The sequence below is a fragment of the Taeniopygia guttata genome, chromosome 23 (assembly GCF_048771995.1).
Source record: "Taeniopygia guttata chromosome 23, bTaeGut7.mat, whole genome shotgun sequence".
Classification (NCBI taxonomy): Eukaryota; Metazoa; Chordata; class Aves; order Passeriformes; family Estrildidae; genus Taeniopygia; species Taeniopygia guttata.
The window spans coordinates 2,536,934-2,561,220 of NC_133048.1; the positions used below are offsets into that span (position 1 = coordinate 2,536,934).

The window sequence follows — 24,287 nt, forward strand, 5'->3', positions numbered from 1 at the left end:
AACCACCTGTGTTCTCCTTGGGATCCTTCCCTTGGCTTTGCCACGTGTCCTGTCACCGACCTGCTGCTCTTCCAGCCCAGTCCCTGTGTCCTGTTGTCCCCTCTCAGCTGGATCACAGAATCATGGAATGGTTTGTGTTGGAAGTGAACTTAAAAATCATCTTGTTCCATGGCATGGGCAGGGACGCCTCCCGCTGTCCCAGGCTGCTCCAAGCCCTGTCCAGCCTGGATTTGGGCACTGCCAGGGATCCAGGGGCAGCCCCAGCTGCTCTGGGTGCCCTGTGCCAGGGCCTGCCCACCCTCACAGGGAAGGATTTCTTCCTGAAATCTAATCTAGATCAGATTGGAGCGGTCACGCTCCTGAGCCAGGCCAGCTTGTTCTGGGTGGTGCAATCCTTCCCCAGAGCTGCTCCTGCTGCTCTGCCGGCCTCAGGGGGGCTGAATTCCCCCCTCACGCTGTGCCATTGCATTTTTGGAGCTGATTTATCATTAGCAGCGAGCAGCAGCGTGGCACAGGTGTGCCCGAGTCGGAGCACCGTGTGACACAGGGCGAGTGTCACCCCCGGGGCCATCAGGTGAGGAACCGGGGGCGGCTGCGGGATGGGAGGGACACGGCTGCCAGCTCCGGCTTCTCTCCTGGGGCCGGGACCGGGACCGGAGCCGGTACCGGGGTCGGGGCCACCCCCCCCGGGATGAGCGGGACGCCGCCCCGGGGATGACGGTGCTGGAATTCCGCGCCGTTCCCGCTCGGGTTCTTCCCGGTTTTCCTGCTCCTGTATCCCGCTGATGCTTCCGGAGGGTCCCAAGGGCCGGGCTCAACCCCCGCCGTCCCCGCACCGCACGGAGAGCGAGGGGACAAAACCGGGACCCACCGGGGAACGGGGAGAACACCTCGGGCAGCTCCGGCAGCCGCGGGAGTGACCCCGGTGGCACCAAGGGGAGGGTCCCCGGTCCCCACGCCCCCGGGGCCACCTGCGGGTGAGGGAGGGGGGGGCGGGGGCCGGTGCGGGCGGAGCTCCCGCAGCTCCGGTCCCGCCCCGCACAGAAACTTTCCGTCGGCGCCGGGAGCTCGGCGGGAGCCCGGAGCGGGGCCGAGCCGAGCCGAGTCGAGCCGAGCCGGGCGGGCCCGGCCCTATGGGCAGCGGCTGCCGGCGGTGCGGGGCGGTGCGGGGCGCTGCCCGCCGCGGCCATGTCCGCCGGGGCTGCACCTGCGGCGGGCGGAGAGCGGGACCCGGAGCGGGGCGGCGGCGGCGGCGGCTCGGAGGGGACTCCCGGGGCTCCCCCCCGGAGGAAGAAGGCCCGGGGGAACTCGCTGCGCCGGGCGTTCAGTTGGCTCCGGGGCCGGCGGCGGCAGCCCAAGGACGGCAGCGGCTCGGGAGGGACCGAGGGACCAGGTGAGGAGCGGCGGGGAGGTGGCCACGGTGGCACTTAAGGAGAGGTGACGGTGGTGGAGATTTCAGGGAGATGCTCGAAGAGGTGGCGAGGTGGTTTTTCAGCCCAAAAGCCCGTCCCACCCTTAGCCACGGTGGTCATGGTGGTGGTCGAGCTGGTCTTGGTGTGGGGCAAAGTGTTGAGTGGTGGCTGTGGGAGGTGTTGGGGTGGTGTTCACAATAGTGGCCAAGGCAGTGGGCAAGGAGGGACAAGGTGGTGGCTGTGGAGGGCTCGGTGTGGTGGCTGAGGCGTTGTGGCAGCGGCCAAGGAGGAGTCACAGCAGTGGCCATGGAGGTGGTGAAGGAGAGGTCAAGGTGGTGGCTGAGGAGGTGTCACAGTGGAAGGCAAGGAGGGTCAGGCTGCTGGCCCTGGAGGTGGCCAAAGAGGGGTCACCGTGGTGGCTGAACAGGGGTTGAGGTGGTGGCCGTGGACGTGGCTAAGGAGGGGGCGCAGGAGGGGCAGGGGTGCTGGCCGTGGTGGTGGCCGTGGTGGTGGCCAGGTGGGGTGGAGCTGCTGGCCGTGGTGGTGGCAGCAGGGGAAGGAGGTGGCAGCGGCGGTGGCGGTGGCCACGGGGGCCATGGTGGCTGCGGTGGCAGCAGGATGGATCCGGCAGTCCCTGGCACAATCTCACCCGGCCCCGAGGGCTGGTGCTGCTTCACTGGGTAGGTTCTCCTGCGCTGAGTCAGAAGGTCACTGGGGCTGAGGGAAATCTGGAGAGATGCCAGCCGCTGCCTCCTCCTCCTCCTCCTCCTCCTCCTGGGCAGGGTGTTTGCGTGCTCCAGGTGTGGCCCTTCCTGGCCCAGATATGGTCTCAGCCCGGCCCGCTCGTGGCTGCTGCCTGCACGGCCCGGTCACGTCCCTGCCACCTTGGCCAGGACAATCCTGCAGGGGAAGCCGCTCTGGGTCCCCTCTCTTGGCCATCCTGGAGCCTTATTTTGGGGCTCCAAGGGCTCAGCCAGCGAGCTTTGGCAGAGCGATGGCTGCTGGCTTGTCTGGTCATGCTCCTCTCCTCAGCGCGTTTTTGGCAGTAGTAGATGTCCCAACAGGGAAGGTATCACCCCAAAAGCCTGTCCCACCCCACACTGCTGGGGACAGTGTCTGTGTCACAGCCCTGCCCTCCCTGAGGGCACCTCTGGCAGGGATGTTTTGGCTCTTTTGCCAAGGGAGAGGCCTCTCTGTGGCACCCGAGCGTAGCAGGACGCTGCCAGCTGGGACTTTTTCCCTCACTTTGCTCCAGGGAGTGAATTTCCAGGCACCCAAACGTACATGCAGCCTGGAGAAGCACATGGGGATGTGTGACAGGCCAGGAGTGGCCATGGGGAGGGAAAAGAAGCTTGGGAAGAGCTGAGCTCTCTCTGGGCCGATCCATGGGATGCTGCTGGTGTGTGGACACTGCTGCCACAGCCCAGCGCTGAAACCTGAGCAGAAAAACCGAGATGTGCCGGAGCATGTGATGTTCCTCTTCACGGCAGAAACGCCCCCAGCAGCTCTGCCAGCCCGTTTTTTCCATTTTTGTGTTGTTTTTTTCCCTGAAGTTGTACCGTTCACCAGCTAATCCTCAAAATGCCAAGTCACGGCCTGTCAGGGTCACAGCTTGGGGACCTCGCCGTGGCAGCTGTGCCAGCCAGGGCTCTGTCACTGCACTGCCACCCTGCTGTCCCCTCAGGAGAGCTGTCCTGAGTGCCCACACTTGATGGAGGAGCCCAGGGGACTCTTCCCCTCTGGGCTGCGCTTTCACCAGCGTGGCACGGGAGGTGCCCCAAATTCTTCTCGCCGGTGTGGCGGGAGAAGCAGCGCGGATGTGCCGCGGTTGCAGCTTGTCTGCGTGTCTGAATCAGCCTCCCCGTGCAGCTCCAGCACGGAGAACACGCCAGGAACCCCTCCCTGCTCCAGCGCCTCCAGCTCCGCCGCGTCCCGCCAGCACCGCCGGGATTACCGGCATCCATCCCCGCGGGATGGGCAGAACGTTCCCCTGCAGGATGGGGGGTCAGGATGCTGTGGGGAGGAAGGAAGGAGGGTTAACCCCGGGTATCGCTGTGCCACATCACCTCCGTGCAGCGGGACCAGCCGGGAATTCTTCCAACCATCAGCTGGGAGCTGTGGGAGGGGGAGCGGGGAGAGCTGCGGGGGTCTGAGCGCTCTCGGCTTTCCCGGGGTCTCTGCGGTGCTGGGGGATGTGGGACCGGCATTTCCCCACCCCCTGGCCATGGATTGCGCGTGGATTTGGGATAGGGCGTGCCTGACCGGTGGGGAGGGGAGTGGGATGGCTCCAAGGGATGGGAGAGAGAGAATTCAGCCCAGGCAGGCGGGTCGGGGCTCATTGCAGCCTGCCGGGCATTGCTCGGCGCTGGAATCACGGCAGAGCGAGGATGAGAGCATTTCCCCTTCGGATCAATCGTGGCTATCAGCGATCCCATCTCTGGCTGCCCAAACAGCTGAGCTGGGAGGAAAAGCTCCCTAATCTCTTTTGGGAGGGCAGGGGGAAGTGTCTCCATGGATTTGGGGCAGGTTCCAGCCTCTCTGCTTCTCCCCGGGAGAGAAACACCAGAGCTGCAGCGGGAGGTTTGATCTGGGGGGCTGCACAGGAGCCCCCCGGGGCACCGCAGAGGGGTCAGAGGAGGATGTCCAGCATGTTTTGGGGTGCTGGGAGGTGCTGGGCAGTGGAAGAAGCCTCATCCCAGCCTGGAGATGCCCCTGGCTGAGCAGAGGAGAAATCATGTCCCACAGTCACTGGGCAGAGACCTCTGATCTGCTGCCCTTGTGGCCATGGCTGTGTTTCATCCCCGCTGCCCCAAGGCTGTCCTGTGAACGGGGCACAGCCAGGAGTGGAAAACAGGGAATTTTTTCCCATCATCAGCGGCTCTGGGAGCGGGGGGTGGCTCCATCCCAGCTGGAATTGCATCCTGGGGATGCTCTGCCCTGTTTGGGTGGATGGGCCCTGCTGGTTGTGTTTATTTCCACAATAACCTTTGGAGGCAGAGGAGTGATGAAGGCCCAGGGAGAGCAGCTGGGCCGTGCCAAGGGTCACACACAGAGGCAGGATTTGGGGTGCCCAGTGCTAAGGGTCACACACAGAGGCAGGATTTGGGGTGCCCAGTGCCCAGGGTCACACACAGAGATGGGATTTGGGGTGCCCAGTGCCAAGGGTCACACACACAGCCAGGATTTGGGGTGCCCAGTGCCAAGGGTCACACACAGAACCAGGATTTGGGGTGCCCAGTGCCAAGGGTCACACACAGAGGCAGGATTTGGGGTGCCCAGTGCCAAGGGTCACACACAGAGGCAGGATTTGGGGTGCCCAGTGCCCAGGGTCACACACAGAGGCAGGATTTGAGGTGCCCAGCTCCCTGGGCAGGATTTCTGAGTGCAGGGATGGAAACACAGCTCTGGGGTGAAGGATGAGCTGGTGCTGGGGTCCAGTGCTTTTGGTCTGTTTTTTTGGCTGCTTTATCCGGCTTTCACAACATTCCTCTTAATTCCTTGATGAAGTAAAGGAATCGATGTTCCAGAAATATTAAATTAGGGTTGGCTTTTTTTTTTTTCCTCTCCTTTTTTTTTAATTTTTTTTTATTTTTGATGCCAGCTTAGTCCAGCAGCAATGATTTCCTGACTGGGGTGGGGGATAGTGATGATAAAAATAAAGCTTTCAATGCTCACAGCTGCTTTGTAGCAGCAGCGAGTGCTTGTTGGGACTGGGGATTTGCCACGTGTGGGGTGAGCAGAGGGTGGAGGGGCTGGGCTGTGGTGGGGATCGTGCTCAATTCCTTCATGGAAAAGGTTTTTAAGCACTGGGAGGCATTCAAGAAAAAAATGGACGTGGCACTCAGTGCTCTGGGCTGGTTGACATTGGCTTTGATGATCTTGGAGGGTTTTTCCAACCTTAATAATTCCGTGATTCTGCACCGGTGACATTTGATGCCACAGGGTGCACGTGAGCCCTCAAGGAAATGTGGGGCTGAGCTGTGGAATCTCCCTGGACAATTATTTCCTCCATCCTCTGCTGGATGGTGTAAACACAGGGCTTGGGTTTAGCCCTGAGCTCGTCAGCTCAAAGGAGAGGGGAGAGGCGTGGGGATTGTGTGTGGGAATGAGTTTGTTCATCTGCCAGAGGCACAGAGTGACACTCCAGAAAATGTGAGCAGCAGGAATCCCCTGGCTGGCCTGGCCTGGCACCGTGAACAAAGAGAGGTGTGTCTGCAACCACAGCTATTCCACCTGGAGACAACAGGGAGAGTTACTCCTGAGAATAAGGATCTGTAAGATCCGATAAAACGATTTCAGAGGGGTCATGTTTCCCCCGTGGAAGGCGGCTCTGGTTTCATAAGACAATATCATCATTGACTCCGGCCCCGCAGCGAGGGGAACACAACCCGCTGGGAGGTGAAGAGCTGGGCAAGGATGAAGTGAAAAACCATTTCCCTGCCAAGCAGGAGCTCCCAGAGCCTTGGGCTGGTTGTTCTGAGCATGGATAAAACCCACCTGAGCCTGAGCAGGGAGTGGGGCTCCCTCACCTCTGTGGGCTGGAGCTGGAGCTGGCATCAGCAGAGCCGGCCTGGAGTCCGGCTGGAGCAGGAAATCCTTTCAAACCCTTCTGGTTATGTATTTCTGTTAATGATTGGGGATCTCAAGTGGGGTTTTTGTGTTACCTTTGCCTTGCTGAGCTTCACTTCCCCGTGAAGGGAACAAGGGCTGAATTCCTTTCTCATTCAGGCAGCTCAGCTCCTGCTCTCTGCTTGCTGGGAGATGGGATCAGGGTTAGAAAACTCCAGAAGGAGTGGATGGAACAGCAGGGGGGATGGAGAGAGCACCAGGAGGGATGGACAGAGCACCAGGAGGGGTGGAGAGAGCACCAGGAAGGATGGACAGGGCACCAGGAAGGATGGACAGGGCACCGGGAGGGATGGAGAGAGCACCAGGAGGGACAGATCTGTCCCCTGTGACAGCCCAGAGGGGTCCCCAGGCCTGCACTGGCCACTCTGACCAAGGGAATGTGTGACTTTGGGAAGATCAGATGTGCTTGGGGCAGTCACGCTGTGCTGGCCAGGTCTGTATCTCACGAACAGTTTCTCTGCTGCTCCAAGCTCTTATCAGAGGTCTCTCAGTGAATAAAACCAAGGATTTCTGGCCTGGAGAAGAGATTCTGCCTGGAATCAGCAGCTCTGGCCCCCAGCTCCCCATTCCCATGTGCTGGGGAGGCTGAGGATGTTTCCCCTCCCTCCCTCCCCTGCCCTCCCCTGTGGGCTGCGCTGAGGTTGTAACATGGAGCAGGAAATTGGGGTGCTGAGCTGTCCCCACTCCCCAGGCTCCCTGAGCCACATTTCTGCTCACAGCAACCCCAGCCAGCTCTGGATGCAGGATGGGAGCAGATGCCCTCAGATCTCAGGGGGGATCATGCCCTGAAGCAGCAATGGGGCAGCTCAGTGGGGTCTGTGGGGATGCTGGACCCCCCCTATACTGCTCCCAGCCCCCCAAATCCATCAGGGACTGAACCACGAGGCCCAGGAGGAGCTGGAGCTGCGGCTGTGAGTTACCCCAGCGCAGTTGTCACAGCTCAGAGAAACCAGTGGGTATTTTTGGCAGGCGTGGGCTCGTGGGGTGCCCAGGGTCGGGTCCCTCCCGGAGCTCTGCCCCACATCCCGCGCTGAGCCCGGGGGCGGTGGCACCTCCTCGGCTCCCTGAGCAGGGCTGGCACAGAGGGAGGGTGTTTTGGGAGGGCAGGGGGACGTGTCTCCATGGATCTGGGGCAGGTTCCCACAAACACCAGAGCTGCAGCGGGAGGTTTGATCTGGGGGGCTGCACAGGAGCCCCCCGGGGCACCGCAGAGGGGTCAGAGGAGGATGTCCAGCCCGTGTTTTGGGGTGCTGGGAGGTGCTGGGCAGTGGAAGAAGCCTCATCCCAGCCTGGAGATGCCCCTGGCTGAGCAGAGGAGAAATCATGTCCCACAGTCACTGGGCAGAGACCTCTGATCTGCTGCCCTTGTGGCCGTGGCCCAGGAGTGGAAAATAGGGAATTTTTGCCCCTGGACCCCCTCATCTCTTTAACAGCTCCCACAGCAGATGGGGCAGCAAACCCACAGACACAGTCCCTGCCCAGCTGAGCGTGCTCTGGGCACCCAACCAAGCTGAACCATCAATATCTCCACTACTGAGGGGAAGACTGAAGTCCAAAGATTAATTCGGTGCTGATCACCTTGGGAGGTCAGGACAAAGCTGCTGGTTGATCTTTAATTTTTTTTTTCCTTTCTTTCTTGCACCACCTCCCCGGTTTTGTGCCTTTCCCACAAAACCCTCCTTCCTATTTATCCCAGCCTTTGATGAATCACCTAAGGAACATAAACATTGCCAGCAGGAATTGCCCACCACTGCCTGCCTGGCTGACCCCTCCCTGCCCTCGCGGCATTTAATGTTCTAATTAAAAATCAGGAGGGAAAAGCGGCCTTGGGGAAGGGGCCGTGGAGGGGCTTGTCCGGGTGGTTTTTGGAGCAGCAATTCCTGCAGCCAGCTGCTGCTGGAGCGGGGATTGGGGCCGGGAAGTGCAGGGGAAGGTGCCGGCGGTGTGAGCAGCGTGTGACTCGCCCCAGAGGCACGAGTGGCCGTGGGGAGGGCGGCAGGAGCTGCCACCCACGCCAGGGCTGGCATGTGGGTGCTCGCCCTGACTTTGGGCACAGCGGTGGCACCCAACCCCTGACCTCCCTCGGGGCGCTTTGCTCCAGCCTTGCTAGTCCTGTCCTAACCTTGTGCGGGCTGGGTGGGGTCTCCCCGTCCCCAAAACCCACCGGGGTGGTGGGAGGGTTGTAGCGGCAGATGGGCACAGCCAGAAGCGGTGGTGGCAGCGTGGGGAACTCCGGGGAGGTGCGAGCGAGACCGGAGGCGAAACCCCCGCAAATTCGGGGATGTTTGGCCACCGGGGCGTCTCTGGGTGTCACCCAGACATCCCCGGCGGAGGGATGGGGCTGGGAGGGTGCTGTGCGATCCGCCGGGCCCCTCCTCTCTCTGTCTCTGCCCGCACCATTGGCTCCGGCACGGCCGCCTGCGAGCGCCGCGCTCCGCCGGGACCGGGGCGATGGGGACCGGCGGCTGAGAGCCGTGACCCACCGGGACCGCACCGGAGCCCGCTCGGTTCGGCCATGTAGCACCGCGGTACCCTCCACCCGGCCGCGGTGGAGGCGGCAGCGGCCTGATGGGCAACGCTCAGCGCAAGAGGAGCCCGGTGGGCACCAAACCCCGCTCCTCGTGGCACTTCGGCCGTGCCGGGAAGCCGAGGGCAGGTAGGAGCCGTGGGGCTGGCGGGGGATGGGGAGAGGGGATTTGGGAAAGTTCCGCCGTTGCTGTTCTGCTGGTTGGGGAGGAGAGGGGGAGGGTGAGGGGAGGGTTCGCTCTGCCCTCCCTGTGCTGGAGGGGGGCAGGATCAGCCCCCCGAGCCCGGTGTGGGGCTGGGGGAGCCTCCCTGCGCTATCGGGATGGGATCAGCCCCCCGAGCCCGGTGTGGGGCTGGGGGGGACCTCCGTGCGCTATCGGGACGGGATCAGCCCCCCGAGGCCGGTGTGGGGCTGGGGGACCTCCGTGCGCTATCGGGACGGGATCAGCCCCCCGCGCCCGGTGTGGGGCTGGGGGATATCCCTGCGCTGTAGGGAGGGGATCAGCCCCCCGAGCCCGGTGTGGGGCTGGGGAACCTCCCTGCGCTATCGGGAGGGGATCAGCCCCCCGAGCCCGGTGTGGGGCTGGGGAACCTCCCTGCGCTATCGGGATGGGATCAGCTGAATTAGTTACCCATTTGTTTTTCCAAGCGGGATCCCAGCGCTGCCTTCCTCCCCGGCTCCCCCTCTCCCACCCCATGCCTCGGTTTCTGTCGCTGTGCCTCGGGGAGCGGCGGATCTGGGAGTGTTTGCGGGGGCTGCTCCCCCGCCGCCCTCCCCTCTCCGTGCTCGGGTCTGTCCGTCCGTCCGTCCGTCCGTCCGTCCGCACACCGATTGCCCCGCTGCTTTCTGCTCCCTCTCCGTGGGTGCCACTGGAAAAGCCCAGCGGGAAGCAGAGGGTCGAGATCACGGATAAAGGGTCCCACGCGTGGAACAGTGACGCCCGTGGGGTGCCTGCTGTGCTCCCTCCCCCAGAGCAGGGTGATGGCAGCAGGGAAGGTCTCGTCCCCATCGCGGCGTTGCTGACTCCCCCGCTGGTGTCATTAAAGTGTCCCTGTGTCCCCAGCCCGGCCTGAGGCAAGGAGGATCCTTGGGAGGTGTCTGGGCAGGATCACAGGAGGGGGTTAGCAGGACCAAGGGGTAACTGGGGGGTTGTCCTTCCCCCAGCAGTTCTGGGGGACCCTTGGCCCCGCTGTTCCTCCTGTGTGAGAGCCCAGCAGCCCTCAGGGTAAACGGGGACTGGAGTCATCCCTGCACAGGCCTGGGGACACCACTCAGAGCAAAACCACCCCAGAGGTGGTGCCTGGCATGGGGACACCTCACAGGTGCTGGAATGTCCTGGCTGAGAACATCCACTCGGTTCCTGGGGAAACTGAGGCAGGAGGTCACACATCACCCATGGCCATGCTGGGACAGCATCTTCTTCACTGCAGGCTCTCCACCATGCTCCTCTCCTCAGGGGTGGCTGCAGGATCCTCTCTGCCTCTCTGTCCCCGCAGGAAGGGCCCGGTGCCATGGGCCAGGCTGGGCTGTGGCTGCAATCCCTGGCACATCCTCACCCTTTCCATGTGCCACTGTGCCCAGACCTCCATCACCTCTCCATCCCCTGCCACCCTCGTGTGCCACCCTTCCCCAGGGCTGCCTGGGACAGCCCTGCTCCATCTCGGGCGCCCTGGAACGGGCGGGATGTGGGTCCGGCACCGGCTCTGGGGCCGAAGGCCGTGGGGTGGAAGGTGCTGAGAAAACACGGGGCGAGTTGTGTTTGTTCTCTGCGACGCCTCCATGGCAACGGCGCGGCGGCCACAAAGCCAAAGAATTTGCTTTGTGTCGCTTCAGCGTTTCGGAGGGCGCAGCCCGGATCGCCGGCTGGGGGCAGGGTGTGCCGGCACCCTCCGGGCGGCCCTGTCCCCCTCCGGGCAGCCCTGTCCCCCTGCGAGACCCCGGCTGCCCCGGATTTTGGGCTGGAGAATAATTGCACGTGGCGGGCGGCTGGAGCAGCGTCCCCAGTTTCTGCCTCTCCGGTGACTGGAGGGTTAATTTGGCCCTGCCGTGCTCGGTGTTGGCGCATCAGGATGGTTTTGTGCTTGTGCCGTGTGTGCAGAGGTGTGGGCACCGCCTTTGGGTGCTGAGGGGACAGAGCAGGGGTCCCCAGGGTGGGCATAGCCCAGGGCTCCGAGGAGTGAGCCCACCCACTCTGCCCACCCGTGCCAAACCCACGCACCCCGTGCCCACTTCCCCGTGCCAGAGCGGGGCCTGGCTTGCTGCGGGAGCATCCCCAGCTTCTCGTCCATACCGAGGAAGGTCCTTGAGCCCCAGGGAGACCGAAGCCTCTTATCGCCTCCTTATCGGGACTCCCCGCCGGGCCCGGCTGAGTCAGGGCGCAGGAACGCGGAGCTCTGGGTGCGCTCCGGGTGCTCTCTGGGTGCGCTCTGGGTGCGGGGTCACCCGCAGCCACCAACCCTCGCTGGCCTCTGCAGCGGCCCGCAGGGAAAATAATCACGGAATAGTTTGATTTGGAAGGGACTTGGAAGCTCATCGCGTTCCAGGCCATGGGCAGGGACATCTTCCACTATCCCAGGCTGCCCCAGCCTGGCGTGGGACACTTCCAGGGATGGGGTACCCGAATGCCCCGGGCTGGGCAGCTCTGAGCTCTGCCCTTTGCAGCCTCTCTCCGTGCCAGACCCACGCTGGGCCGGCTCCGCCAACACCCGGGGGGCGGATGAGAGCAGGGCCCGGTCCCGGCGGGGGAACACGCCGAGATTTACACAGGAGCTTCCTCCAGCATCCTGCTGGAGCCTTGCCGGTGTCCCCTCGCGTTCCCGGAGCAGCGGAGGAGGCGATCGGTGCTGTCCTGGCACCGCAGCCGCAGCTCCCGGCTCTGCCGTGCCGTGCCATGCCGTGCCACCTTGGCACGCTCCCATCACCGAGAGGCAGGGATGGGACCTGCCCTGTCCTCTGGGTTATCCCCCACCCCATCCTGGTGGGATCACTCTCCCTGATCGGCACCTCCGCAGCGTTTCCCTGGAAAAGCCCCGCGGGGCGGGAGCGGGGCTGGCTGGTGCTGCTTGTGAGGACGGGGGATCCGTGCACGGAAAAAACCTGCAACGTCTTGTCCTTAATCCGCCTGCCCGCTTTGTGCCAGCTGCCTGCTGTGACAGGCAACGCCCCTGCCCTGGCAGGAGCGCCCGGTGCCCGTCAAACCACGCCGGGTGTGATGGCACCGGCCTGGGGACAGCCAGCCCGGAGCCCCGTGCGAGCGGGGCACACCGAGGGAAGGGCACCCGTGCCACCCTCTGCAGCCCCGGGTCACCTTCAAGGGCACCAGGGAGTGACAAAGCTCTGGAGGATGGAAGGAGGAGGTGTTGGTGGCTCAGCCCTGGTCACTGTGCCACCCGTGTCACCTTCAAGGGCACCAGGGAGTGGAAAAGCTCTGGAGAATGAAGGAGGAGGTGTTGGTGGCTCAGCCCTGGTCACTGTGCCACCCGTGTCACCTTCAAGGGCACCAGGGAGTGGAAAAGCTCTGGAGAATGAAGGAGGAGGTGTTGGTGGCTCAGCCCTGGTTATGGTGCCACCCGTGTCACCCTCTGTGGCTCCGTGTCACCTTCAAGGGCACCAGGGAGTGACAAAGCTCTGGAGGATGGAAGGAGGAGATGTTGGTGGCTCAGCCCTGGTCATGGTGCCACTCGTGTCACCCTCTGCAGCCCCGTGTCACCTTCAAGGGCACCAGGGAGTGACAAAACTCTGGAGGATGGAAGGAGGAGGTGTTGGTGGCTCAGCCCTGGTTATGGTGCCACCCGTGTCACCTTCAAGGGCACCAGGGAGTGACAAAGCTCTGGAGAATAAAGGAGGAGGTGTTGGTGGCTCAGCCCTGGTCACAGTGCCACCCGTGTCACCCTCTGTGGCCCCGTGGCACTTTCTCTCCCCCGCCCTGCGCTCCCCAGCTGGGATGTTCCCCCCGCCCGGATCCGGCTCCCAGCTCCTGGCTCCTGGCTGGGGAAGGTTGTTATTTACCTTCAAACCTGTTCGGTGGCTTCTCCGAGGGGTGGGGATGTGGTGGGACGTGGGACGGAGGCTCGCTGGGCTGGGAGTGAGACACAGCCGGGTACTGGGGTGGTCCTGCCCCGGGACCCCCCTGTGCTGCCAGCCCCTCGCCTGGATCTGGGATAACTCAGGGAGCAGGAGACACTCTGTGTCACCTCAGGGCTGGCTGTGGGGCAAGGGTGGGACAGCAGTGAGCTCAGGGCCCCTTGCACAACCCTGAGTGCTCCTGTCCTGACAGCAGCCCTGGCTGGAGGCGACTGCAGCCACGGCTCTGCTCCAAGTGGGATTTCACCCTGCACCAGCTCCTTCTCCCCGAGGTGAGACCAGGCAGCTTTCTGCGCTGTGATTTAGGGGAAGGAAAAAAAAAAACAAACCCATCCAAGTTTGTTTTCCCAGTTGAAATTAATTTTAGTTCAGCCTCTGCGTGGGATTGTGTTTGAGAGCCGAGCCAGCAGCGTGGATGGTGTTTATTTGCTTGGTGGAGATGTTTTCCTGGCTGGAGCAGCCCCCCAGGTGTGGCCAGAGCCACTGTCAATATTATTGTGCTCTTACCCTGCCCGGAGTGCTCAGGGTCCCCTGGCGTGTCCCAGGGCGTGGATCCTGTGCTGAGACAAGGATTTGGGGAACAGGTTGGTTGTCTTTAGGGGCTCCCAGACACCCTAAAGAGTTGAAGGTTGCAAAAGCAGCAGAGGGACAAGATGCTGGAGACGAAGGGCTGGATAAGGTGCCTTCCAAAGCAGAATATTCTGTGATACTGGGGCACAGCTCTGTCAGGGCCCATCCATGTCCTGACAGCTCCATGGACTCCCAGCAATGGGGTTCATGGTGCACCCCACTGGTGTTATCCATGCCCGTGGGGCAGGGGGGCTTCATCCTGCTGAGAGCAGGACACAGGCGGGGTCCCCTGGGGATTTCACAGCCCCTTCCCACTCTCCTGGGGCTCCCCCTCCTCCCCATTTTTTGGAGGTGACTCAGTGGCGGGCAGGAGCTGCTGCTGTGCTGCAGGACCCGGCCTGGAGCAGGCAAGTCAGGGCAGTGCCGAGCAGGCAGAGATGGATTTTTGCAGAGATGGATCTTTGCAGAGATGGATTTTTGTTTGCAGAGATGGATGTTTGCAGAGATGGATGTTTGCAGCCGAGCCCGGCCAAACCTGCTGCTCGCAGGACGCACAGGCCTGGCCAGGAGGGGGACAGCAGCTGGGATTTTGTCCCCTGGATGGGATTTTGTCCCCTGGATGGGATTTTCTCCCCTGGATGGAATTTTGTCCCCTGGATGGGATTTTCTCCCCTGGATGGGGTTTTCTCCCCTGGATGGGATTTTCTCCCCTGGCTCTCTCCAGGTGAAGAGCAGCAGAGTGAGAGCTGGGCCAGCACCGAGTTCTGTTTGCAGCATCGGGCTGGGCGGTCCTGGCCGTGTTCCTGTGGGGGCTCAGCCCTTGTGGGACCCTTCCCATTCCCTCCCTGGAACCTTCAGCCCCTCAGGGGTCCCCTGTCCCTTCCTGTGCCTTGCTCCAGGGATGCTGGGGTCCCTCCGCACCATCCCTGGCACTGGCAGCAGCAGGTACCAGCTCCGAGCCCATCCTGGAGAGGCTGCCCATCCTTATCTGGGAGAATCCCGCTGTCAGCCGAGCCCGGAGGGCAGGGGGTGATCCGGGATGCACCGCAAGGAATGCACAGGGCCCGGGACACCGGCTCCCACCGGGCGTGTCGCTACCGGCAGCGGCTGCAGCTGCAGCGGCTTCCCCAACCCAGCGGGACCTGCAGCATCGGGGCTCTCCTGCTTTGGATCCCCTGTCGGAATCTGAGGTATTGATGATTCTGAGATTGTATAAAATCTCTGTCTTTCTGCCCCGCTGCCAAAGCAGAAGCCATAATTGGTCTGTGCTGTTTCAAGGTTGTTTATTCTGTTTATCTCTAACATGTTCTGCTGCCCTGCCGCAGCTCTGTCCTGCAGGGCAGCGTGTGGGGCTCTGCCCTCAGTGGGATGGTACAAACATTAAATACCACAAACTACCTGTGCTGGATTTACAATAACGTGCCAATATCTGTCACCTACGTTGGACAGTGTGTCCCCAGCCTGAACCAACAGAAAAATGCCAACACCACAGTGAAACATGGAGGGCATGAAGAAGGAGAAAAAGGACAAGGCACACCCAATTTCCTCCATCTTGTCCCCTTTGGACCCCTAATCTAGAATCCTAAAATTTTACTTTTGCACCCGTGTCACACTTAATTATTACTCTTATCAAACACTCAAAGCTGGTAATTCATCCTGTAAGATTGAAAACTCCTCTCCATGGACAGAGATCACAGCCAGTGTCTCTGGGGGCTCTGTCCAGGGGGGTTCTGACCCCTGCCAGGGTCCCAGGGCAGCCAGAGGGAAGCCCTGGATTCCCACAGTCCCCCCTGTTTCTAGCAGGTTTGGTGTGTTGACAGAGCCGGGGTGAGGCTGGCTGGGTGAGGATGATGAGGTAGCGAAGGTCACAGGGAGTGGGAGAAGTGGAGGCTGCCACGAGGCTCCTCTGTGGCGTGGCCTGGCTCAGCCCTGGATTATTTTTTGGGAGGCTGCAGCTCCTCCTCAGCGGTGTGACAGTGGAGAGGGACACGTCTCCATCACTGTGGGATCTTCTCCAGCTCCTCTGTGTGGGCAATGGGCCACAGGCAGGAAGGTGGAGCAGGGCCAGGCTGTCTGCCAGCAGCTGGGAATGTCCTCAGCCCTGGAAGCAGCTTCCACCTGTGCTGCCACCAGCAGAGCTGTGGGACCCAAGCTCAGCTCTGCTGGGCCCTGCAGCAGCAGCACAGGAGGGGCTGTTTCCCTTTTCTGGGGGGGCCCTGTTGCAGTCCCATCTCTGTGGGCAGAACTGGAAGGCTGGAGCCTTCCCTGTGGAGCTGGGAGCAGTGTCCCCACCGGCTGCCACCGCCCGTGGCCCTTTCTGGGCTCATGACAGGCTGCCCAGAGCAGAGGGCAGTGCTCAGCTCAGCACGTGCTGCCTGCTTTGTGCATCCTCAGCCCTTTAATTATATCCCTCTATCCCCTTGTGCCACGGAAAGAGCTGGGGAACGTCTGCCCACCACCCCCAGCACCTTCTGGGGGGGCGTGTGGGCAGCAGGGCCCATCCTGCCCGTGCTGGAGCAGGGGCTGGCTCAGGCACAGCCAGGGAGCTGCTGGTGTTTGGGGCATTCCATGCTGGAATTCCAGGGGAGAAATCCTCGCTGAGCCTGGAGCTGCCTGGCTGGGGACACAGAGATGCCCTTCACAAGGTCAAAGTGTCCCTTGAGCTGCAGTCACCGTTTGGGGCCTGCTGGGACCCTGCACTGGGTGAGCCCACGCTGCATCGTGCCAGAACAAACCCTGGGCACAGCTGCTGGAACAAACCCTGGGCACGGCCCGTGGGGAGCTGCAGGGCAGGGGCAGAGGGTTTGGCACAAGGACACGGCTGCTAAACGCTGGGTGCTGTTCACCTTTTGGGGTAAAACACCTGTAAATGGGGGGGATGGAGCTCTCAGAGGTGCTGGGAGCACCTCCATGGTGGGGACAGTGACCAGCAGTGCCAGGGCAGTGCCACTGTGTGACCGCCTGGCATTTCTGCCCCTGCTTTCACCTGCCTCCGCAGCAGCAGCTGCAGCTACTGGTTAGACTGGTCCCAGAGCTGGTTTTCCCCGGTGCTGCCAGCCCTTGTGACCGTGACACAGCCCTGTCCCTAAGGACAAACACCCTTTGCCCTGTCCTGGGGCACTGGGGACAGGCTGGCATGGGGAATGTGACCCTGTGCTGTGTCACAGCCAAGGTGCAAAAGCCTCCCAGTTGATCCCAGTTGCTCCCAGTTGGATGCACTGTTGTGGAAGGTTTGCAGCAGGGTCCTGGGGAATCCCAGGGGTCCGAGAGGGAGGAGCAGTGAAATGCTGGCCCCGAGCCTGGAAGAACAGATCCCTGTGGATCTCCGTGCGTGGGAGGAGGCGGGAGGGCCGGGGGGAGCCAGCCGGGGGCCAGAGGAGGGGCCCCTCTTTTATTCTCCCGCGGCCGAGGAGCGCGGTGGGCACAGCTGGGACTGTCCCCTCCTGCCTGGGACTGTCCCCTCCTGCCTGGGACTGTCCCCTGCTGCCACCGCGCAGCCGTGCCCGGCTCAGGCTGCTCTCTGCTCTCAAGCAGCTGCGCCGGAGCGTCTTCGCCTGGCCGAGCATCCTCCCGCCCGTGCGGATGAGGACGGAGGGAGGGAACCGGGGGCCGCCGGTATCCGCCCCACCGGCACACACCGGGTGAGAGCAGCCTCGGCACAATAGGCTAAACCTCCTCGGGGGGCGGCAGACCCCCCATCCCTGGGGATCAGACCCTTCCCCCGGCCACCATGGTGGTTTTCATGGGCAGGAACATCTCCTCGCTTCTGGCCTTCTTCAAGAAGAAGGGTGAGTGAGCAGCGGGCAGGGAGGGAGCAGGGAGCAGAGCCTCGTCCTTACACAACCCCTGCCCACCGGGACCCCCCTGCCCACCCGCAGCGGGCAGGGGGGCTGCCACCCCCGGGGGAGGGCAGGGAAGGTCACCCCAGGATATCCCGGGATAAATCACCGCGCTCCTCTCCCCGCAAGGCAGCTCCGAGCGCGTTCGGGGGGTGTCGGCCGAGGGGCTGCCGAAATTGGGGAGGGGGCGAGGAAAAGGGGATTGGGAACACGATGTTTGGGAGGGGCTGTGGGTGTTTTGTGTTCCCCGCGGGGATTTTGCAGCAGCACGGGGGATCCGTGCGGCAGAGCTCCGGTGCCCGGTGCCCGGTGCCCGGTGCCCGGTGCCAGCCCGGTGCTGGCGGAGGCAGCGGCCGGCATGGCGGCAGGGCGGGAGGCTCCATTGTTCCAGGCCTGCTCCTTTGTGTGCTGGAGACAGAGCACGGCTGCCTCGCCACCTGCCCGGGGACACGGGGAGCACAGGGGACAAAAGGGGTGCTGTGTGCTCCGGCCATGCCGAGCAGCAGGTGCCCGTGGCCCCGGGGTGCTGCCACCAGCCCCGAAGGTTTCCTGTGCTCGCCCTTCCCTTCCTCAAAATTGTTTTTTTTTGGTTTTTTTTCTGGGCAGGAAGAGTTTAAGGCTTCGCTCTGTGGTAGGAGCAGGCAGGGCTGTGCCACGGTGCTGCAGTGCCCCGGCAGGGTGATGCCAGGGCTGGGTGATGCCAGGGTGGCCGTGGGCACTGCAGGGTGCTGGTGGTGGCTGTGGGGAGGGGGCTGCCAGGCAGGGAGTGGAGTCTCCGTGCTGCTCCAGGCGTGGCAGATGGGGTGTTCAGCACCCAGCGGGGTTCGCAGCAGGGATTTGAGTCCTCTGGGATCTCTACCGCTGGATGTGCCTCAGTTTCCCTCTTCTGTGCCAGCCTGCCTGGGCATGGGGGGAGTCCCTGTTCTTGGGGTGATGAGGAAGGTGTGGGAATGACGCAATGCTCCAAAGGGAAAGTCATCCTCGATCCATCCACGTTTAATCCCCTCCTGTGCCGCCCCTGCCCTGCTCAGCTGCCCCCAGCCCCACACAATTCACCGCCTCATTAGCTCCTAACGAAGGCGCTGGGGAAGGAGGGGGATTTCTCCCACACCCCATGGAGAAACCCAGCGGAGACATCCTGACTCCGGAATATCGACCGGCCGGGCAGAGCCCGCAGGATGGGATTTCTCTCGGTGTTTCCAGCAGGACAACGTCACCCTGGGGTGGCTGTCACCACCCATGGCCGTGTCCCCCCCAGCCCAGCTGACCCCGCTGTCCCCACAGGCGCTGCCAAGGGCGAGGGTGAGAAGCGGCTGAGCGTGCAGTACACGGCGGGCGAGGAATGTCCCGACAACGTCTTCTTCCCCAGCACGCGGCCCCCGCACCTGGAAGAGCTGCACAGCCAGGCCCAGCAGGGGCTGAAGTCCTTGCAGCACCAGGGTAGGTGTCCCCAACCCCAGGGTGGCCTTGGGGACACGGTGGAAGGGCTGTCCCCAGCTCCTGGCTGGCTGGGCGCTGTGGGTGGTGCATGGGGCTGACCAGAGTCCAGTGCTGGTGGCACTGCCGGCTGGGCAGCTGCTTCCTCCGGATCCCCTGGAGGGATTTATTTTCTGTTTTCCCTCTGCAGAGAAGCAGAAACAGACCAAAAGTGCCTGGGACCACGGGGACACCAGCAGCCTCCAGGTGAGCCCTGCCAAGTGGTGCTCCTGGGGATGAGGGCACACCGTGTGGCTCCTCTGTCCTCTCTGGGTGGTGTTTGGGGGCAGACAGGCAACCAGCCAAGGTGGCAGGACCATGTCCAGGGGGGGTTATGGTGCTGGAGCTGGCCGTGTGTCCCTTGGTGTTTTCCCCTGTGCCCCATGACGAGCTCTTTTCCCCATCCTCAGCCTTGGCACAGCCTGTGATGCTCTGCTGGGGCTCCCCCTGTGCCTGCATCCCTCTGTCCCCCTGTCCCTTCCCCACTGGTGCCCTCTGTGAGCCCTGATTGAGGAGGGGTGATGTGGTGGCATTTGGGGACTCTTGGCCATATCCAGCCTGGTGCCTGTGCCCCTCCTTGGCTGCCAACGAGGAGAATCTGCCCCTCTTTTGGCCACGCTGAGCTTTGGCAATCCCTGAGCTCTGACCCCGCTGCCAGTGCCTCACCTGTGTTCCCTCAAGCTGCTGCTCTCGTTGGCTCTCAGCCTCTTTAACCCCTTGGAAGTCCAGGGAGTGCTGGGGATCCCGCCTGGCCCTGTCCCTGTCCCATGCCCCTCTCCCAGCCATGGCATCCCTCCAGCCCTGGGCTCTGGGGCACGGCCGGGCCGGGCACATCCACGGAGTCATTTTGGGCTTGGCACGGGGGCGAGCCTGGCAGCTCCTCGGGGGGCTCCTTGCACGCACCAGCCCCGCAGGGTCCTGGGGGCTGCTCCCAGCCCTGCTCCTGGTGGGAGGACTCTGGATGCCGGCGTGGCTGACTCAGCCTTTGGCCCTCGGAAGAGCTTTTGTCTCGGCTGCAGAGTCAGATCACGGCGGGGAAGGGGCCTGGCCGGGGTTGGGGCAGCTCTGTCCCCGCAGCCCCGGGCTCTGCTGAGCCCCCCTGTGTCCCCACAGTCCTGTGCATCCTCGGAGGATGACAGCCTGTCCTTCCGGAGCCAGGCAGCCTCCTGTGCCACGGACAGCACCTCTGAGGATGCCCTCTCCATCCGCTCCGAGATGATCCAGCGCAAAGGTACCCGCTGGGGCCGTGGCACGGGGGCTCGCCAGGGGGGTTGGCAGTGTGGCAGGGAGCTGGGCTCTGTCTCGGGGTGGCCACCAGCCAGCACAGGGGTTTGGGGGCCCTTGGGAGAGATGAGAGCAGCTCTGGCTGAGTCAGAGAGAGGATTTGGGCTGGGTTAGGCGGATAGACAGACACACAGACACCATCTCCTCCCTGCTCAGACTGCTCGGTTGGTGCCTCTCTGGGCTGTTCCAGTGCCTGAGCCTGGCTTATCCCAGAGCACCTCTGGCAGTGGGAAGTGCTGGGGATACTGGGGACACTGGGGACACTCTGGCCAGGGACCCCTCACACCAGCTAGACCCCCCTCACATCTCTTGTAGGTTCCACCTTCCGACCACACGACTCCTTTCCCAAATCCTCAGAGAGGGCTGGCAAGAAGAGGAAGGAGAGGAGGACAACGGTGCTGGGCATCCCCCAGCACGTCCATAAGGAGCTGGGTAAGCTTTGGGGGCAAGGGGCGATTTTTCGGATCTGTTTGCCTTGCCTTGGGATCACGCTGAGGTCATCTCTCCCTGCTCCCAGGTCTCAGGAACAGCCACGGAGCCAAGGGTCATCCCGAGGCGGACGGGCGAGGGCCAGCGGGCCACGGGGACAGGCAGGCAGGGCAGCAGCCCCTGCTGAACGGGGGGCAGGTGTCTGGCGATGCCATCCGCATCCCCACCATCGACGGGAAGCTGCAGCCTCTGCCCGGGGCCGGCGGCGCCCGCGTCTGCCTGGGAGTGCTGGAGGAGGCGGATGCAGCCCTGCAGAAGCACATCAACAGGGTTTACTACGACGACAGCTTGGTGGGGAGGAAGACAGCGGCCAAGCTGTCCCCCATGGTCAGGCCGAAGTCGCTGGCCGTGCCGGGCATGACCACCCACGCCAACCCCCCGGAGATGCTGGTCGGCCCCGTCATGTCCATCTCGCCCCAGGGCACCTACATGTCCAAGATCATCCCCAACGCCATCCTGCCGCCCATGGTGGACGTGGTGGCCCTGACGAGCAGCAGCGTGCGGACGCTGAGCCGCTGCAGCCTCGTGTCGTCCAGCCCGGCCTCGGTGCGCTCCCTGTCCCGCTTCTCGGAGCGCGGCCCCCGCAGCCGCGAGCCCTCCTCCTCCAGCGACAACTGGAGCCACTCGCAGTCCACGGAGACCATCGTCTCCAACAGCTCCACCATCTCCTCCCAGGGCGGCTGTGACCACCGGCAGCCCGAGGCGGGGCCGCACGGCGAGGCGGACGCGGCAGCTCGCTCCGACGCCGACCAAATCAGCATCTACAGCTCCACCAGCTTCGCCAGCTCCTGCTCCAAGCCTGCTGCCGGCCTGGCTCCCGCGGCCCCCGGGCTCCTGGCCGTGGGCAGCGGCCGTGCATCCCCTGCCTACAGCACGAGCAGCCAGGCGGAGGGCTCGGACACGGCCAGCCTGGCCAGCGAGCGCTCCTCCGCCCGCAGCGTGTCCCTCAGGAAGATGAAGAAGCCCCCGGCCCCTCCCCGCAGGACCTACTCGCTGCACCAGAAGGCAGACGGGGAGCCCAAGGTGCTGGGGCTGCCCCCCAGGCCCGAGCGGCGGCCCCAGCGGGACAGCAGCGCGCCCTGGTCCCCGCGCCCCGAGCCCTTCAGCCCCACGGGCGAGGATGAGGTGTTCTCCCCATCGCTGAGCGAGACCAGCAGCCTCCGCTCCGAGAGCCTGGCGGGCGCCAGCTCCCCTGAGGCCCCTCGGGGCCGCCCCGGCGTGACGGTGGTGCTGAGGGAGCCCCAAGCTCAGGCCAAGTGGAGCTGCCCCGATGGGTCTGACCGCACCATGTCCCCTTCCAGCGGCTACTCCAGCCAGAGCGGGACGCCCACACTGCCCACCAAGGGGTTGGGACCGCCAGCTGTGTCCCCGGGCAAGTCTCAGCCCCAGAAGCCGGACCGGGTCTGCTCCCTGCAGTCTCCTGCGCTCTCCGTGTCCTCCTCCCTCACCTCCATCTCCTCCTCGGCCTCGGACCCGACGCCCCCCGAGGTGCTGACCGCTCGCTCAGACCGGTTCATCATCCCGCCGCACCCCAAAGTTCCCGCTCCCTTCTCCCCACCACCCACCAAGCCCCAGCAGCCCCTGGCTCCCGCCGGCTCCCTGCAGCCCTCACCAACCCCCCCAGCGCCCAGCACTGCCGGCCAGGAGCCCTCGGCCAAGCCCAACGGCAAGTCCCCGCCGCCGTCACCGCCGCCTGCCTACCACCCGCCTCCCCCGCCGGCCAAGAAGGTGGAGGGGAGCCCCCAGACCAGCAGTGAGACCCCCGCCGACACCGCCTGGCCCCCGCCACCGCCGCCAGCCCCCGAGGAGCACGACCTGTCCATGGCAGACTTCCCCCCTCCGGATGAATCCTATCTCTCCAGCCTGCCCGATGCCGCCTCGGCCACGGCGGACGGGCAGACGGCAACACCGAGCCCGGGGGCTGCTTCTCCATCATCTCAGCAGCAAGAGCCACCCACCGGGGTTCCACAGCCTCCACGCCTCGCTGAGCCCCTTCCCACGGCCGCCGTGCCCCCGCCGCCGCCGCCTCTCCCGCCGCCCTCGGCTCTGGTTCTGCCGCCCCAAATCAGCCTTAAGAAGGCGGCCAACGGCCCCCGGGCGGAGGCCAAGAAGGAGCCGGTGTCGAGGAGCAAGAGCGGCCCTGCGGCCAAGGAGGACGCCAGCCTGCCCATCGTCACCCCCTCGCTGCTGCAGATGGTGCGGCTGCGCTCCGTCAGCGTCGAGCCGGCGGCCGGAGCGGGGCCCGAGGAGCGTCCGGCCCCTCAAAAACCCGTCCGGCGCTCCCTGTCCACGCGGCAGCCGCCTCCTGCCCAAGATCCGGTGCCTTCCAAGCAGCTCCACCACGCCGTGCACCTCAAGGCCGCCGCCTTGGCCGCCGAGAAGCCGCCGGGCGGCCGAGCGGCACAGCCCGGCCCCGAGGGGCTCCCCGGGGATGGGCAGCTGTCCCCCAGGAACAAATCGCCCGCCTCCACCGCCAGCTTCATCTTCGCCAAGAGCTCCAGGAAGCTGGTGATGGAGACGGCCTCGTCCCCCGAGGCACAGGCCGACCTGAAGAGGAACTTGGTGGCCGAGCTGATGAATTTCTCGGGGCAGCGCTCGGCAGCCCCGGCCGCCGCCGCCACGCAGGGCCCCGGGAAGGCACAAACCCAGCGGAAAACCGGCAAGATCCCCCCTCCAGTAGCCAAGAAGCCTTCGCTTGGCTCGGGGCCGGCTCCTTCCCCGAAGGCACCGGGGGCAGAGGCGTTGGGCTCCCCGGTGCTGGATGGGGATGCCAAGGTGGAGGAGAGCAGGACTGAGAGCGAGCTGGCGGGGATGGAGGGCAGGAACGGCGCGGAGCCGGCAGCTCAGAGCCTCCCTGCGCAAGGTAGGTGGGGTGGGAGGCACGGGAGGTTCAGCCTCGCTGCTCAGGATCCTGAGCTGTACATCCCCAAGCGATAAATTCCCAAGCTGGACACCCAGCACGGCTGCTGGGCTGTGTTCCAGCTGGGAGGCACTGGGGCAGCAGGGACAGAGCCTGGCAGGGCTGTGGGAAGTTGGGATTCGGGGTGGCTGATGGGCTCTTTCCTCCTGCTTTGCAGACAGACGGGGAGAGACGGCCTGAAGGATGACACTGCAGGACTGGAGCCTCCACAGACGGGAATCCAAATCTCTCAGGGACCTGGGCAGGTCAACGGACGAGTGTGGAACTGGCAACTAACTTAACACAGGAAGCAAACAGCCTTAGCCTCCACGGCCTTGATGATATTTATGCAAAAATGGTGTTGGTTTCACTTTCCTAAGTACTACAGCTTTATTTTGCTTTTTTTTTTTTACTGGACTCGAGGCCCGTGCCCAGAGCCAGCAGCTCCTCCCTGCCAAGCTGATGCTTGGTGTGGGTGTGTGGAGCTGAGCAGCCGCACCCAGAGGAGTTTGGGGGCTGAAGACACCGGAGCTGGAGCCACCGCTGCCGGCCAGACAGGCCCACGAGGAATGGAAGCACTTTGGACAAGGGAATGGGAGGGCTTTGGCCACGACAGCGCCTGGGGGATGCAAACAGGAACGGGAGGGGATGGAGGTGCTGGTTGGGAAGGGATCAGGGCTTTGGTTCTTGATGGAAAGGCAAGAGGGGCTCGTGGCCAGCACTCGCCACTGCCCGGCAAGAGGAAGGGCCTGGCTGCCCCTCGAGCTGGCCCTGGGCTCTGGGGCAGAGCCTTGACTCTGTTTCTGTAAACTCGGGTCACATTTTGATTTCTTTGATTGTAAAAAAAAAACAAACTTAAAACAAAAACCAAACAAAGCAACAAACCCAACCGAACCAAACCAAACCAAACCAAACCAAACCAAAAGCAACTGACCCTCTGCCGCCGAGTAGCTGCTCAGAGCTCTGTACCTGGCTGGTAAAAATGATGACCGAAGCTTGCTGCCTCCTGTCCTTCCTGGTTTATGGTTGCAGCTCCTTTCTGGTGGTGCTGAGCTCCAGGGACACCCTTGGGCTGGCTC

General features: G+C 63.6%; 1 protein-coding gene across 3 annotated transcripts; it reads left to right on the forward strand.

Annotated features, from left to right (window-relative positions):
• Positions 1 to 1,038: 1,038 nt before the first annotated feature.
• NHSL3 (NHS like 3) lies at positions 1,039 to 24,202 on the forward strand. Of its 3 annotated transcripts, none has more exons than XM_072917832.1 (7): positions 1,039 to 1,393; positions 18,345 to 18,500; positions 18,688 to 18,743; positions 19,650 to 19,767; positions 20,136 to 20,252; positions 20,338 to 23,172; positions 23,387 to 24,202. In XM_072917832.1, the coding sequence occupies exons 1-7, from the start codon at positions 1,189 to 1,191 to the stop codon at positions 23,407 to 23,409; spliced, it is 3,510 nt and encodes a 1,169-aa protein (XP_072773933.1). In that variant the 5' UTR covers positions 1,039 to 1,188; the 3' UTR covers positions 23,410 to 24,202. The 3 variants fall into 3 exon arrangements, with proteins under 3 accessions (XP_072773933.1, XP_030146109.4, XP_030146110.4); XM_030290249.4 differs by lacking the exon at positions 1,039 to 1,393 and adding an exon at positions 8,372 to 8,697; XM_030290250.4 differs by lacking the exon at positions 1,039 to 1,393 and adding an exon at positions 16,807 to 17,009.
• The last annotated feature ends 85 nt before the right edge of the window (positions 24,203 to 24,287 follow it).